This window comes from Lactuca sativa, chromosome 5 (genome assembly GCF_002870075.4).
Source record: "Lactuca sativa cultivar Salinas chromosome 5, Lsat_Salinas_v11, whole genome shotgun sequence".
NCBI lineage: Eukaryota > Viridiplantae > Streptophyta > Magnoliopsida > Asterales > Asteraceae > Lactuca > Lactuca sativa.
Genome location: NC_056627.2, coordinates 255,583,992 through 255,600,298, shown reverse-complemented (window position 1 = coordinate 255,600,298; position 16,307 = coordinate 255,583,992). Strand labels below are relative to the sequence as shown.

Below are 16,307 nucleotides of genomic sequence, written 5' to 3'. Positions count from 1 at the left end.
TAACTGACGAATTCCAGCCGTGCATTTTTTAATTGGAGAGAAACCTTTTATCCGTCTCACATCCATTTTCTATTGGAAATATGGAAAACGGTCTTCCAAATCGCCAACAATACGTAAGAATAATTGTTTCCTCATCCGGAACCAACGTCGAAATTTACAGCATAGATGGCGTCATCTGCGAAGTAGTCTTCTATAAGACGATCGTGTCCGGCTTCGCGATTTCTACGCAACGGCGGGTTTCTTGGTTTAGATCGTGCACGTGATGTTTCGCCTAGTAGGTTTTGAAAGTATGCAACCGTTTTCACCATGATAGAACCGATAAGCTTAGTCTCCTCTTGAGCTGTCGAATAAGATGATGAAGATGATGACATTTTGATTAATATTTTTAGAGTAAGAAGGTATGGATTAAAAAAAATGTTAGGTGTTGTGATATTTATAGTGGGGGAATAGAAAAAAATCATATATATATATATATATATATATATATATATATATATATATATATATATATATATATATATATATATATATATATATATATATATATATATATATATATATATATATATATATATATATATATATAACCGTTGGAACCAAAAAAATTGAACAACCAATCAGGAGTGGAGTGAGAATGCGGCAACCCCTCCCCCCACCTCCTCCCTGCGCCTCTTATCCCGAACCCCCAGTGCAGTGTTCATCGGAGCGGGAAACGTCCTGCCCCTCCTTCCTGCACCGGCTCTATCTGGCCTTAAAACCCTTACAACTAGTTTTATTACTCAATTAATTACATTCTCTAACTTCAAGAATTACTTTTGTGATAATGCAAAGTTAGGCAGAAGTCCTTGTATTTTGGAAAATTATCACAAAAGACATTAATTTTTAATTTTTTTGACACATAAACTACTAATGCCATGTCATTATATATATATATATATATATATATATATATATATATATATATATATATATATATATATATATATATATATATATATATATATATATATATATGATTGTTCAAATGAAAACACTAAATAATTGTGAGAACGTGAGACCACTTCTCAGCCAATCATTTTATTTAATATATATTTATCAATTAATATTTTAATTATTATTAGAATATATAATTAATTGTGTAAGGATAAAACTATAAAAATAAAATGAGATTAACAAGGAAAGTGATGGTTATGGAGGACTTTTAGGGATACTAGTTAATTTATTAATTTCATATATGTTTCCTATATTAAGGAATTTTTAATGGATACTTATTTTATTCTAAAAAGTAAAAATATAACGATATTTCAAAATGTATTAAGAATGCAAATTCATATGCTTAATTGATGAGATTCTTAAATATGTTTTACTTATATAGAATAAAGAATATATTTTATGTAATAAAAAACTATGAACACTACATATTCATGTTAGAATATAAAAAATATTATATTATTTGCAAGGATTATTTTAAAAATCCAATATCAATAAACAAATAAACAAATTTCAATAAAGTTTCATTAGCAATACAACTTTATTAAAAATAATTTGAACTAAAAATTCAATGTTTTCTTGAATCATGTTTGCAAATTTGACATAATTCATATTAGAATTTCATTTTGTTTCTACTTCGACAGTCGAGTAGTTATTCATAATGGAATATTCAATATAAAAGTTATTCAGAAATAAATACAAACATGTATCAATGTGAATGATGTCATCTTCCATTTAGAATATATAGAAAATAGGCATAGACAATATTAAGGATGGAAGATTAAAAATATCATAAATAAAAACAAATTAATATGCATTTAAGAATATATTTTCTTTCATGATAACTAATATCCATAAAAGAATTATATATAATTTTTAATATATGGCTACTAATAAACTAATATTACGTAGGAATTAGAAAGAAAAGTACTTAGATTCACACATGTGTTATCCCTTTTAAAATCAATATTTAACATTCAAACACAATCTCTTATTGATAATACATGCCACCAAAAAATGTAAAAAGGGTGTTGTCTCTTTTATTTTATTTTAACGAAATAGAGAAACGAGAATCTAAAAGACATGCTAACCTTTCTTAAATTTGGGCTAAAATTATGGATACATTTCTTTTATTTTGATGGAAATAGAGAACATTAAATAAATGATAGACTTCCCTTCCATAAAAATAGGGTTTGAATTTAAATCGGTTATTAATGGTGGTATCAAATACCTAAAATACCTTTTTAAATATTTTTTTAAAAGATTAATTAAATAAAACGATTGACAGATAATTGTTCTCACGTTTTCATTTTATTTTATGTTTTTATTTGAACTTACTTCTCTCTCCCTCTCCCTCTCTCTCTCTATCTCTCTCTCTCTCTCTCTCTCTCTATATATATATATATATATATATATATATATATATATATATATATATATATTCAATTTTCAACATAACAAAATGTTCAGAAACTATAGTTCGATTGAAGTGACGAATGCTTTTAATTTCAAAATTGGTTTGCTTGATTTGTTTGATTGACGAATTATTCAGTGTCAAATAAATTGTTAATTTCAAATGTAATGAATACATTTTACTCTTAATTTAGATGTTAGTAAGTCATTTTTTTAGCTCAAACATACGTTATTCAGTGAAAATTTTGAAAAAAAAAACTTTATAATGTAATATCCCAAATTCATAACCAAAAATTTCATTTTTAATATAACTAAAACACTATTATAACTTTGTTCACACATTGAAAAACATTTTAATTAAAACATATATCAGAGCTCATTCCCATAAACCACATATTGCGGAAAAACATAGGTGCATACGCTGCAATCGTCCCGAGCTCCTTTATTTGAAAACTGGAGGTACCTGAAACCAAAACTGAAAACCGTAAGCATGAAGCTTAATGAGTTCCCCAAATACCACATACCATACATATCAACATATTGCCTTGTAACATCCCAAAATTCAAGGCCAAAAATTTCATTTTTAAATAAGTTGTTACATAAAACCATCAATATAAAAACATTCATAATAACATCTCGTGTCAAACCAAAGTGTCAGTAATCAAACATGTTATCATAAAATCATATCAGAGTGTAATCCCCAAAGATCTCATGTGCGGAAAACATAGTGTGATGCGCTGCGATCAAGCCGACTCCTTTCCTTTAAACACGAAGTACCTGAAACCAAAACTGAAAACCGTAAGCACGAAGCTTAGTGAGTTTCCCCCATCATACCACATACCATACAATCACAAAGCATACATATTTCCGGGCAATTCTAGGGTGCCGACCTACCTGTGTCAAGCCATTATGGGGTGCTGATCTACCCGTGTCAAGCCATTCTGGGGTGCTTACCTACCCGTCGGTCCTAACAACCGACCCTCGGGGACTATTCCACCCCATACTACTACTATCACATATATCATAACATAAACGTACTATAAGACATATCTGGGGTGTCCGAACTACCCTTCGGTCCTAACAACCGAACTTGGTGACTATTCCCCTCCTACTACCACTATCACATATAACATATCATGCCAGCATATAAACATATCATCACATACTGTCAGGCATATCTGGGGTGTTTGACCTACCCTTCGGTCCTAACAACCGAACTCTACTACAATTACATATAACATATCATGCCAGCATATAACATATCAGGTAGTAACAAACCTAAATGATATCACAAAGACAATCATCTAACATACAACACCTACTGGTGGGCGGGCATTGTGGCCATAGACCCACCGCTATTGGAAGGTAACTCACCTCACACTGTTGAAGTCCCGAAGACACAATCCCACACTTGCTGAAGTCCCGCAGACTCGACCCCAGCTATTGGCTGACAGATTCCCGAATCATCAACACCAAAATAACACCCAATTAATAATTGGGTCCCAATACATAACCATAAGTACATTCTTTGGGTAATTACTACATTACCCCTAATTTGGCTTATTCAAGCCCAAGGCCCAATCCATAGGCCCAAAGTCAATTAGGAATCAAAGCTCAAAAAATGGCCCAATTTTCCAAATTGGGCCTAGGCCTATACATGGTCTCATTCTAAGGCCCAACATCATATAATCATTAAGGCCCAAACTATGGCCCATCTATGACCCAATTTTCCAAATTGGGCCTAAGCCCCTTACACGGGCCTTACCCTAATCCCATTAAATTACTCTAGACCATTTACTTGATCTTGGATAGCCCATTTAATAACCCAATCATCAAGGCCCAATAAAAGGCCCAACAATAAACCTAAGTGAAATTAGGGTTTCACATAAAATGATGATTAGGGTTAAGTTTCCTACTTAAGCCATTAAAGACTTAATCCTCTAAGGACTTAATCCATTAAGTCCAATATCGCTTAGATTAATCTTTACCAATGATTAATATTTAATATCTCAAGTTATTAAATAATTCTCGTGTGTGTGGCCCGATTAATTCTCAAAATTAGGGTTTTATTGGCATTAGGGTTTTTCAATCCAAATATTAGCCCATTTATCAATTTGTTGGCCTTTTATGTCAATTAGAGCTTTATTGGTCCTATTAGGCCCACTAGAATATCACTAAGCCCATTAGGCTTCATTGGGCCCATTAGGGCTTCAAGCACCCCAAACGAGTCAACACAATCCGGCAAGGCACACCGCCACCCGACACGACGGCCGGTGGCGGCAGCCACCACCCTACGGTGGTGGTTTGAGTTTCTTTTCATTATTTTTCTTTCCAGTTACATTTACAATGCTAAAACCCAAAATAATCACATACACACTAATACAAACACACATAGCCACCTTAAGGTGGTCGGCGTCGGCAGATGGTGGCAGCCACCACCATGAGGTGGTGGTGGTGGCTGTTCTCGAGAATTCCGACCAAACCAACACTACCTACATGAAATAACAAACACCCATACGATCTCTTTCTTGAAATGAGTCCAGCAACCCTCCTAGTGGCGGTTGGCGATGACAGCACCATGGAGAGGTGGCAGCGGCGGTCTTGACGGTTGCCTAACACTAGAGAGATAGAGAGAAGGACTTGGGGCGACGCTAATGGCAGCAACAGCAACGACAGAAGAGAACCCTAGCTTGAACTTTATTGACGGCGACACAACAACAAACGTCACCGGGAAAGGCGGAGGTGGTGGCGTTAGGCGGCAACACCATGGCTCCTCCGTGCTACAGCGACACATAGGCTGAGGAACCCAAACCAAACACGAACAGCAACGTACCCACGAGCGGCTTCCCAATCCCTCGAGTCTCTTTGTCCTGCCGGTGGCGGAACATGGTGGCTTCTCCGATGGTTCTTTGGTGTTGGTGAGGAGGCAGCAATGAAACAGTTGTGAGACGGGTCTTCGCCGACGGCCAAGCCATGATGGCATCTCGATGGTGAGGCAGCAGGCGGCGGCGTTCGGGACTCCATCTGGTCGGAAAGCGAGAGGGACATCGGGCGACGGCTGGGGAGAATGAGGAGGTGGTGCCGAAGGTTGGGAGGCATAAGGGGAGGTGAGTGATGGCTACAACATAAAGGCTTAGGGTTAGGGTTTACTTAACCATTTATACCGGTTCTCTTCAAAGGTTTGCCATAATGACAAAAGTAGCCCCTCCTTTCCCCATTTCCTTCAAAATAATCCAATAATTACCCTTTGAACCCTCACCATTAAAATCCCTTACAACTTAGGTACACAATTTACCAAACAGTCCCCAAAGTCTTAATTATAACATATTCAGCCCTTCCACCTCATTTCTTTTTAAAATAATTCCCGATAATTACCACGGAGCCCCTGTCTTCATAAATATTTATAAAATGAGTCCCGAACACACACTATTGACCCCCGACTTATAAAAATGTGGCAATTATCTCCTCGAACCCAACACCCTGCATATATAATTATTTGTTTTAGGCTACCATTCGTCCATTAATTTATTTATTTAACTAATAATTAAACGGGTGTTACATGCCTAGCATATCCGGGTGTTGGCCTACCCCTTCGGTCTCTTCCGACCGGATACTGCCTAGCATATATGGGTGCTGACCTACCCTTTCAGTCTCTTTCAACCGGATACGGGGTCTATTTCACCCCTACCCCTACCACACAATATCCTAACATATAAGCACATAAATCACATATTATCATACATAACCATGAGCCACACATATTATTCATATATCATAATCAATAAAGGTGTTATGTGCCGCACATCGTCTTGCCTTTATGCCACGGGCCGCCTCGTGGTCTTTCTTGCCAAGTCGGTGGCCACTCCCTGGGTCTTACAGACAAGTGCTAAGAGCCACATCTAGGTCTTCCATGCAAGCATCACAAAGACAACTAACATACATACTACTCTACTTAGCTAATTAGCATACAGTGTGTCATGAGCCACCTCCTGGTCTTTCATACATAATACCTACGGCTAACCCCCGGGTCTTCCTAGAATACATAAACCAAATGGGTCGGCATTGGTGCCTTCGACCCATACAGACAGTAAAGAGATTCACCTCGAATGCTGAAGCTTACTGCATGAAATCCTTAGCTGTTGCCCTGGCAAATCCCGAACTATCCATACCAAAACATCACCCAGTTAGAAATTAGGTTCCAAACCATGATCCATAATCCTTACTTGGGGTGAAATGACCGTTTCACCCCCGACCCATCAAGGCCCAAACTATAAACCCCATGAAAGCCCATCAATGGCCCAATTTTCCAAATTGGGCCTAAACCCTTACATGGAACTACCCTTTAGAACCCATTACGTACTTTATAACCCTAAAGGGGTCAACCTTGGTTAAAGTCAACATCCAAGTCAAAGTCAAATTTAATGCTCCGAGTTGACTCAACTCGTCGAGTTATTCTTTCAACTCGACAAGTTCCCACAAACCACAGAATCGTGATGCTACAAATCAACTCGTCGAGTTCTCCCTTAACTCACCGACTTCTTTCCTTTTTAACAGAATCGGGTCATACTCACATCAACTCGTCGAATTCCTTTGTGAACTCGCCGAGTTCTTCAATCTGTTTACTCCTTCTTAATGCATTAAGCATTTATTCTTCATATCTGAATCCAATACTCTAGATCTAGATTGGAAATACCTTTTAGAAGAACTTTACCCATTAATCCCTTCCTAAAGAGAAGAAGCTCAAATCCTAACCCAAAAGGGCCAAAGTCTTAATCAAAACCACAAAAACTAAACGGTAGACCATGAGGTCATAGATCTGGACCATAAGAACCAAAATATCATGTAAAGTCCTAAACTTTGTCCACATGCATGACCATTTAGGGCTTGAAAGGCCAAAACAAGAGCTTAGAGGTTGCATGGGGCTACTAGGGCCACAAGGTTGGCACCTTTATGCCATGAGAGCCCCTCAAGACCCTGGATCTAAAGTGTTTTCCATAAGGGATGTCCAACCTATCAATAATTATCTCATTTGGACAAAACAAGCCAAAGAACCCAAAAATGGAGATCTAGATGACTACAAGACAAGGTTTAAGCTTTATACCAGAAAAGTGTCTTGGATGAGGCAAGGATTTTGGATCTATATGCTCCTTCTTGTGTCTCCAAGTTCTTCCTTCTTCCAATAGCTTCAACACTCACCAAAAACACTCAAAATGACTCACAAATTCTCAAAATAGATTTAGGGTTTCGAGATTTAGGGTTAGGAACTTGGAGGCTGGAAATGAGGCTAAACCTTAGGGCTTAAGCTGTTTAAATAGGGTGCAAACTCCTAATTTTAGGGTTTCCCAAACCCAATCTAACTCGTCAAGTTGGTCTTCCAAACCTGTGCCCCATCATTCCTACACATCGAGTTTATTGCCCCAAACTTGACGAGTTGATCTTAGAAATGAGGTTTTATTCCGATAATTAACCTTCTAAATTCCAGGTGTTACATATAACGTATAACTTTCGCATACAGACTTCATAATATTCATCAAAAAATATGGATTCTCCTAATCAAAAGAATGACCTGCAAGAATCTACAAAAAAACGTAGGCCACCTAAATTTTCGTAGGTGGTGATCTACGCAGTGGCGGAGCCACAATGTAACAAGGGGATCCATGGACCCCACTTGAAAGTTGATATTAACCCCATTTTATTAAAATAATCCTTAAAAAATCCGTCTTTTGTTAAAATTATCCTTTTTGGTGATCACTTTTGTTTTAAAAAAGCTACTTTTGTAAGAGCATTGGGTGTGGGTAACAAGGTGCAACACCAAGTTGTGCCACCTCACATGCCACCTAAGCTAATGGTGTTATGACACCAAGTGGAGAAATGGGCAACAAGATGCAATACCAATTTTTTGAAAATAAATATTTTTATTTTTCTTTTTTTTTTACTATTTCGTTTTTTTTATACTTTTTTTTCCATTTTATAATTTATTTTTTATTTATTTCGATTTTTTTAAACTGATACAAATATTTTTTAAATATAAATAATAAATAAAACATAATGTTTAAAAATTATAAAAAAAATTAAAATTTTTTAAAGATTAAAATTAACATAAAGGCTAAATTACACATAATATCCAAAAACAAAAAAAGAAATAACATCCAAATTCAAAAAAAAAAAAAACAACGCTATTCGTTATCGTTATTGTTACCATAGAAGATATAATCCGCCAAATCATCTCAAAGTTGTCTGTGTTTATTTGCGTCCTGAATGTCAACAACGCGATGCAAATAATCTGTTGTTCCTGGTTGAAACTGAACGTGTCTGGGCTCTGTTGGGATATAGTGTGCAATATTTCTCCTTTTATCTTCTACTACCATGCGATGCATTATGATACATGCATACATGATATATCGTAAAGTTTTTAAATCCAATGGTCGTGCTACATGTTCGACTATATGTCACTTCGCCTTCAGCACTCCAAAAGCACGTTCCACATCCTTACGTGCTCCTTCTTGTCTTCTCTTAAAAAATTTGTCTCGTTCTTCAACCGGGTGGCGGAATGCCTTCACGAATGTGGAATACTGAGGATATATTCCATCTATAAGGTAATACTCATATTTGTATTCGTTTCCATTCACCGTGAAAGGAGCATCCGGGGCTTTTCCATTCAAAAGATCGTCGAATATTGGCGACTGATCAAGAACGTTGACGTCGTTGTTGGAACCCGCAATCCTAAAAAATGCATGCCAAATCCATAAATCTTGAGAAGCGACAGCCTCTAACACCAATGAAGGTGATCCGTGATGACCACTTGCGTATTGCCCTTTCCATGCTACCGGACAATTTTTTCCATTTCCAGTGTGTGCAATTAATGCTTCCAATCATTCCGGGAAACCCATGACGTTCTTCATGCGCCGCATACAATTCTTGCAAATCATGCAACGAAGGTTTCCGCAAATACACGTCTCCAAAAGTTTCAACAACACCCCTTGACAATGTATACAAACTCTCTCTTGCGGTTCTTTCGGACATTCTCATATAGTCGTCCATGGTGTCAGGTGACTCCCCCATAGCCATCAAACGAATGGCCGCAACACATTTCTGCAACGTTGTAAACCCATGTCTACCTCTAGCATCATATCTTAATTGAAAAAATTCGTACCTAAACATAAATTAACTACAGTTTAAAAATATATTGCATATGTTGTAAAATTAAAGAAACATGTAGTACATTTTTATTTATTTGGTATAAAAACATAATAAACAAATGATACCGGCTTTCCAAGGCGTTGACAATTCGTAAGAACACATCCCTACTCAAACAAAATCTTTTTTTGAAGTCATTCGCCCCGTATACATAATTATCCGCAAAGTAATCGCGATATAGATGTTCGTGTCTTTCCTCGCGATTTTTGTTTAACATCGCACGTCTTGTTAGTAGCGGGGTTGGGTCTGGTTGTAGCAGGTCGGTAGTGTAATAATGATACATCATCCTAAAGAAAATATCGTCATCTGAATCATCGGACGAGTCGAAAGGATCCATATTTTTTTTGAAGATAATTGAAAGTATGTAGAGAGGATAAGAGAGTGTGTGAAAATTTTAATAAAATGAGAGTATTTATAGGATAAAATGTTTTTTTTTAATAATTAACTTTTTTTTTCTAACCGTTGCAACTCAAACGGTCATTTTCTTCGTTTCTTCCCGTCGCCACCCCAACGAGAATCACCTCGACGAGATGCAACGAGCAGAGGGGGGGGGGGGGCGGTGTTCCCCGTGTCATAATGACGTTGAGGGGTGCCACCTCTTCCCCCGTTGCTTTTCATTGGACCCGTACCGCGTCGTCTAATATTTTTAACATAAAAAACTCCCAAAGAAACCTCAAAATTTCAGATTTTTTCTAGTTTTGAAATTATGTTTAATTTATAATATTTTTTTTGGATCACCATTGGACCTACCTGAATCTCAAAATAAAAAATTGCATGCCAAATCTTTACAGATAGTGACCTATGAAAATGATGACTATTTTTTATCTTTTTTTTTTTTTATTATTATTATTATTATAAAGTATTAAAGTTATATTTGTTTGTTTTTGGTTGATGAAATCATGAAAAGAAGATTGTAAGTTAGCAAGATAACAAAAAGGGAAAGCTCTACGAAGCATGTAGTGAGAACCTAAATTTCGTTATTGGCGTGTCTCAAACAAGCAATTGTCCAAACCAGCCCATGCATCACATTTCCGTCAACATGGGACGCCAATTACCATCCCAAAATAATTCATAAATATTAAAATATACTGTTAAAATTATATATATATATATATATATATATATATATATATATATATATATATATATATATATATATATATATATATATATATATGTCGAGCATAAAGAAATAATAAATTTATTTATAGTAGCTCTGATTTAAAAACAAATCAAAAAAAGGGTCCTAAAAAATAAAAATAAAAATAAAATATCATCATCATCAATGAATACATCAAAAATATTAGTTAATACAATACAGAGAGTCTGTTTTTGTATGTCTGGTTATAGAATATACAAGGATGTATACATGATGTATCAATTAGTTTGTTTATTTTTAAGTAATAAGTAAAAAAATCAGATATAATAATTGCTCGATACAAGGAATTAAGAAAATTTTTGATCAAAGAATAAAACCCCCGATACTTCAAGAGTCTCACTTTCTCACTTCACTTGCATCCACAGGGTTTGACCCAAAAATAAGCACACCATCTTTGATCATATCCTGCCCGGGTCGCCGGTATGTCGCCGGAATCCATCTCCGGTCATTTACTCCTTCTAGCTCTCTTTTTCTTGGTCGTCAGTCCTTCATTTTCCCAATCCGACCCTCGTCAGATTCTTCTCAAATTCAAGACTGAATTGGCAGGTTCAAGCACACAGGTGTTTATCTCATGGAACGAGAATAACCCAGTTTGTAACTTCACCGGAGTGGTTTGCGACAGCAAAAATTCCATCACAGAAATCAATCTTTCTAATCAAGGACTAGATGGAACTCTTGATTTTGATTCAATTTGTTCTCTTGAATCACTCCAGAAAATCTCACTAGGATCAAATCTTTTGCATGGTAACATCAGTTCTCGCTTATCAGACTGCACCAATTTGCAGCTTCTTGATCTCGGAATGAATCTTTTCTCTGGAAAGTTCCCGGATATATCTTCTTTAACACAGCTACAGTTTCTAAACTTGAATCTCAGTGGTTTTTCCGGTCCATTTCCATGGAAATCGCTCGAAAAACTTACCAACCTGACTTACCTGAGCGTAGGAGACAATCTATTCGATAGAACTCCATTTCCTTCGGAAATCTTCAATCTTGTGAAGTTACAAACCCTTTATCTTACTAACTCTAGCATCCAAGGGACGATCCCGGAAGAAATTGGAAACCTCGTTTCATTGAAAAGTCTTGAGCTTTCTTATAATTATCTGGTTGGAGCAATCCCGGAGGGCATTACGAAGCTCACCAATCTTCAAGAGCTTGAGCTGTACGACAATGAACTCTTAGGAGGTTTTCCTGTTGGGTTTAGAAACCTCGTCATGCTTTCGAAACTTGATGTTTCGAATAACAGTCTTGAAGGTGACCTTTCAGAGTTAAGAAACTTGACCCGGATGGAATCTTTGCAGTTGTTTGAGAACAATTTTTCAGGGGAAATACCGGCGGAGTTCGGAGAATTCAAGTTTTTAAAGCAATTTTCAATTTATGACAACATGTTCACCGGAGAACTCCCTTCGAAAATTGGGTCGTGGGCAGATTTTCAATACATTGATGTGTCAGAAAACTTCCTGACGGGTTCGATTCCACCTGATATGTGCAAAAAAGGGAAAATTATTGAAGTTCTGATGCTTCAGAACAAGTTCACCGGTGGGTTGCCAGAGACTTACGCCAATTGTTCTTCGTTACAGAGATTAAGAGTCAGCAATAATTCACTTTCTGGCAGAGTCCCGGATAGGATTTGGGGTTTGCCTAATGTAAGGATGATTGATCTTTCAATGAATCAGTTTGAAGGCCCAGTGACACCTAATATCGGTGAAGCCAAGTCTTTAGCACAGCTTTTTATAGCTTACAATCGGTTTTCCGGCGAGTTGCCTGAGGAAATATCCAAAGCTTCATCTTTGGTGGAAATGGAGTTGACGCATAATCAGTTCACCGGTGAAATTCCGGCAAGACTTGGTGACCTTAAAAAGTTGAACAGCCTTTATTTAGATGGTAATTTCTTTTCTGGTATTATTCCAGAGTCTCTCGGTTCATGTGTTTCTCTCAACGACTTAAACCTCGCTGGAAATTCTCTCTCTGGGGAAATTCCGGCAAGCCTTGGTTCTTTACATGGCTTGAACTCCTTAAACCTTTCCAACAACAAACTTTCCGGTGTAATTCCGTCGAGTTTCTCCTCACCAAGGCTAAGCCTTATCGATTTGTCTAACAATATGTTGATTGGACGGGTACCGGAATCTTTATTGGCGGAGGCGTACAACGGTAGCTTCGCCGGAAATCCAGGGTTATGTGCTGATCGGAGCAGAGGTCTCCAGCAATGTGCACCGACTCCTCGTAGGTCCGGTGGGTTGGGAGTTGCAAAGTATTGTTTCATCGCTGGTGCCCTCGTGTTAGTGTTGTCTCTGACGTGTTTTGTCCTTGTAAAGTCAAAGCAAAAAGATAGTGAAAGTATGACAAATCGAGGTTTTCCGTGGGACATTAGACAGTTTCATGTTATCAATATCAACGAAAGCGAAATACTACGATCTCTTAAACGAGAGAATTTGATTGGAAAAGGTGGATCCGGGAATGTCTACAAAGTCGAATTGGGATGCGGGAAGCAATTGGCCGTGAAACATATGTGGAAGTCCAACGTTGACCCCGGTGACCGGAAAAATCACCCGATATTACCAAAACGGAAAAGCCGATGGCCGGAATATGATGCCGAGATAGCCACTCTAAGCTCGATTCGACATGTAAATGTGGTGAAGTTGTATTGTAGTATAACGAGTGAGGACTCAAATCTACTTGTTTATGAATACATGCCTAAAGGTAGCTTATGGGATCGGCTACATACATGTCTGAAGATCGAAATGAATTGGAAGGTCCGCTATGAGATTGCAGTCGGGGCAGCAAAGGGATTGGAATACCTACATCACGGGTGTGATAGACCGGTGATACATCGAGATGTCAAGTCGAGCAATATTTTGTTGGATGAAGAGATGAAGCCGAAAATAGCTGATTTTGGACTTGCAAAGATCGTGGAAATAAACAAGATCATGGATTCGACACATGTCATTGCAGGAACACACGGTTACATTGCTCCTGGTACTTACCTCGCCTTAATCTTGATAATACTCTGTTACAAGTATGGTTTGTTCGGTACAATAAAAAACAGAAATGAATGGATTAAAACACCACTCCCTCGTAATGAAAACAAGTCTAGTGGAAGCAATCATATCCCTAGAGGAATGTTTCATACAATTCCTAAGTCGTAAATAATTTTTTTTTCATTTGGTAGTAATAATTGATCTTATTTTAGTTGTGATTGCTACATACCAAACACTACACTAAACTAATGACACTTTTTGCCATGTAGAATATGGATATACATTAAATGTGACCGAGAAAAGTGACATCTATAGCTTTGGAGTTGTTCTCATGGAGTTGGTAACTGGAAAAAAGCCTGTACAACCAGAGTTTGGGGAAAACAAAGATATAGTACGTTGGGTTCACGACGAAATGAGGAGTAATGACAACCGTATTGCTTTGGTTGACCCTAACATCTTAGAAGAATTTAAGGGACACGCAGCTGATGCTTTGACTATTGCAATACGTTGCACGATGACGATCCCTGCGCTAAGACCGTCGATGAAGATGGTTGTGCAAATGCTAGAAAAGATCGAGCCTTATTCACCTATCGATATAATGATCGAGAATGACATCAACGTTGTCAAGACATAAATTTTTATATAAAAAACGATAGTGTATGTAAATGTATTCGTACCACATTGTTATATTTTTATGTGATTCTTTATATTTCTAACATACGTATTATTTAACTTTTTATTTCATTAGAAGGTTATTAAATCTATGACCAGCTTATACTTTACACATGATAAGTTATAAAATAGAGAAAAATAGAAAATTATAAAAAGTTATAAAAGAATAATAAGCCAAGTACAAATATAATATTTCTTATTTCTCAATGTGAAAAACAACCTATTTTCCGATAAGAAGGAAATGAGGAGGAAGAAGCAAAATAAGACAATTTGAAGTGTAATTTTGAATTTTCTAAGATAGATACAACTTGTATTTTTGGTTATCTTTTTGAAATAATTTATTACAAAATTTATATATTTGCTTATTAGCAATGTGGATGATGTTAAGTTTGTTGTACTTTTATATATGTGTAGCACCTGGTTCATGGTACGTAAATCTTATTTGAGTATTCTCTTTTTTTAGCCTTGGACTCAACGAGTCATAGGTCCGACTCGCCGAGTAGATACGGGACCTGGGACACGTTTAAGTTGGCGACTCGGCGAGTCACCGCTGTTGGATGAAACCCTAAGTTTCAGGTGTTTGCACCCTATTTAAACATCATATCCGCCCCAGGCCAGCCCCCATTCACCCTCAGAGCTCCCAACCCTCATTCTAAGCTTGTTCATTGAGAGTTTGAAGCAATTGTTGTGTGTTCTTGAAGGTTTTGAGGCAAAAGGGGAGTATATCAAGAGGAAGGGAAGGAATCCAAGCATCTTTGTGCTCTCTCAGCAGTTCCTTTGAGGTATAACCCGTTTTCCCCCTGTTTCTATGCTTATTACTTCATTTAAGTCATTCTTGAGCCAATCCCCAAGCTTGTATGTGCAATATAAGTCGTAATAAGTTGATTGGCCTTTAGATCTAGGCAAGATTGAGCTCCAGGAGCTCAGATCTGTTACCTTTATGGACCCATGTTGCTTGTTCACCCTAGATCTACCCTTTTGAGGCATTTTGAGCCCTAAATCCCTCATTGGTGAGTATCTACACGTAAAGTTGGAAACTTTACGTGTCATTCATGCTCTAGGAACCCAGATCTGTAAATGGAATGGACTGGAATCGAGCAAAATCGCGTATATAGTGATTGCATGGCGACGACTCGACGAGTCGTTCATCAGACTCGGCGAGTCTGCTCGCGAGTCTCTGAGATTGTCCCCTTTTCGTTGTGTCGAGTGGGTGTAGTGAGTCACGGGGTGTGACTCAGTGAGTTGGAAGCCAAACTCATCCATGGAGGAACTCGGCGAGTCCATGCCCTGACTCGGCGAGTTCAAGGCAATCTCTTTAGATCAAGAACAGACTCGACGAGTTGTTCATACAACTCGGCGAGTCACAGCATAAAGTGTTCTTCGGATGAAGATGAACTTGGCGAGTTGTTCATACAACTCGGCGAGTAGGATGAAGGACTTGAACCTCAGTTTAGAAGAAGAACTCGTCGAGTCAGCGCCTAACTCGACGAGTAGAAACGGGACCCAACTTAGTCGATTGGACAGGGACTCGGCGAGTTGGCAATCCAACTCGGCGAGTCGGGTCAACTGAAAGTTGACTCTGACTTTGACTTATGACATGATCAGGGGTAAAATGGTCATTTTACCCAATGGACAGTTAGCAGTGATTGATTGAGTATGTTGTGGGAATTGCAGCCAGAGGATTTCCGGAGCAGCAGTAGGCAGTCGGTTATCTACCAGATCAGCAACTACTTCGAGGTGAGTTACCTTCCAGTAGCGGTGGGTCTACGGCCACAATGCCGGCCCACCAGTAGGAATTGTATGTGGATGATTGTCTCCGTGATAATCATCTAGGGTTACTACTACCTGTTCCATGCTTATGTGTTAGTATGATGTGATGCTATGTGTTAGTGGTAGCAGGG

The 16,307-nt window shown here is 37.6% G+C and overlaps 2 protein-coding genes across 2 annotated transcripts; one reads left to right on the top strand and one right to left on the bottom strand.

The window, feature by feature from the left end:
* Window positions 1-8,852: 8,852 nt before the first annotated feature.
* Window positions 8,853-9,817, bottom strand: LOC111913296 (uncharacterized). Its single transcript, XM_052763664.1, has 3 exons — window positions 9,669-9,817; window positions 9,203-9,556; window positions 8,853-9,126 (listed from the first exon to the last, which is right to left on the bottom strand). The coding sequence occupies exons 1-3, from the start codon at window positions 9,815-9,817 to the stop codon at window positions 8,853-8,855; spliced, it is 777 nt and encodes a 258-aa protein (XP_052619624.1).
* A 1,255-nt stretch (window positions 9,818-11,072) lies between these two features.
* On the top strand, window positions 11,073-14,466 carry LOC111913283 (receptor-like protein kinase 7). Its single transcript, XM_023909005.3, has 2 exons — window positions 11,073-13,732; window positions 14,004-14,466. The coding sequence occupies exons 1-2, from the start codon at window positions 11,182-11,184 to the stop codon at window positions 14,366-14,368; spliced, it is 2,916 nt and encodes a 971-aa protein (XP_023764773.1). The 5' UTR covers window positions 11,073-11,181; the 3' UTR covers window positions 14,369-14,466.
* Window positions 14,467-16,307: the final 1,841 nt, after the last annotated feature.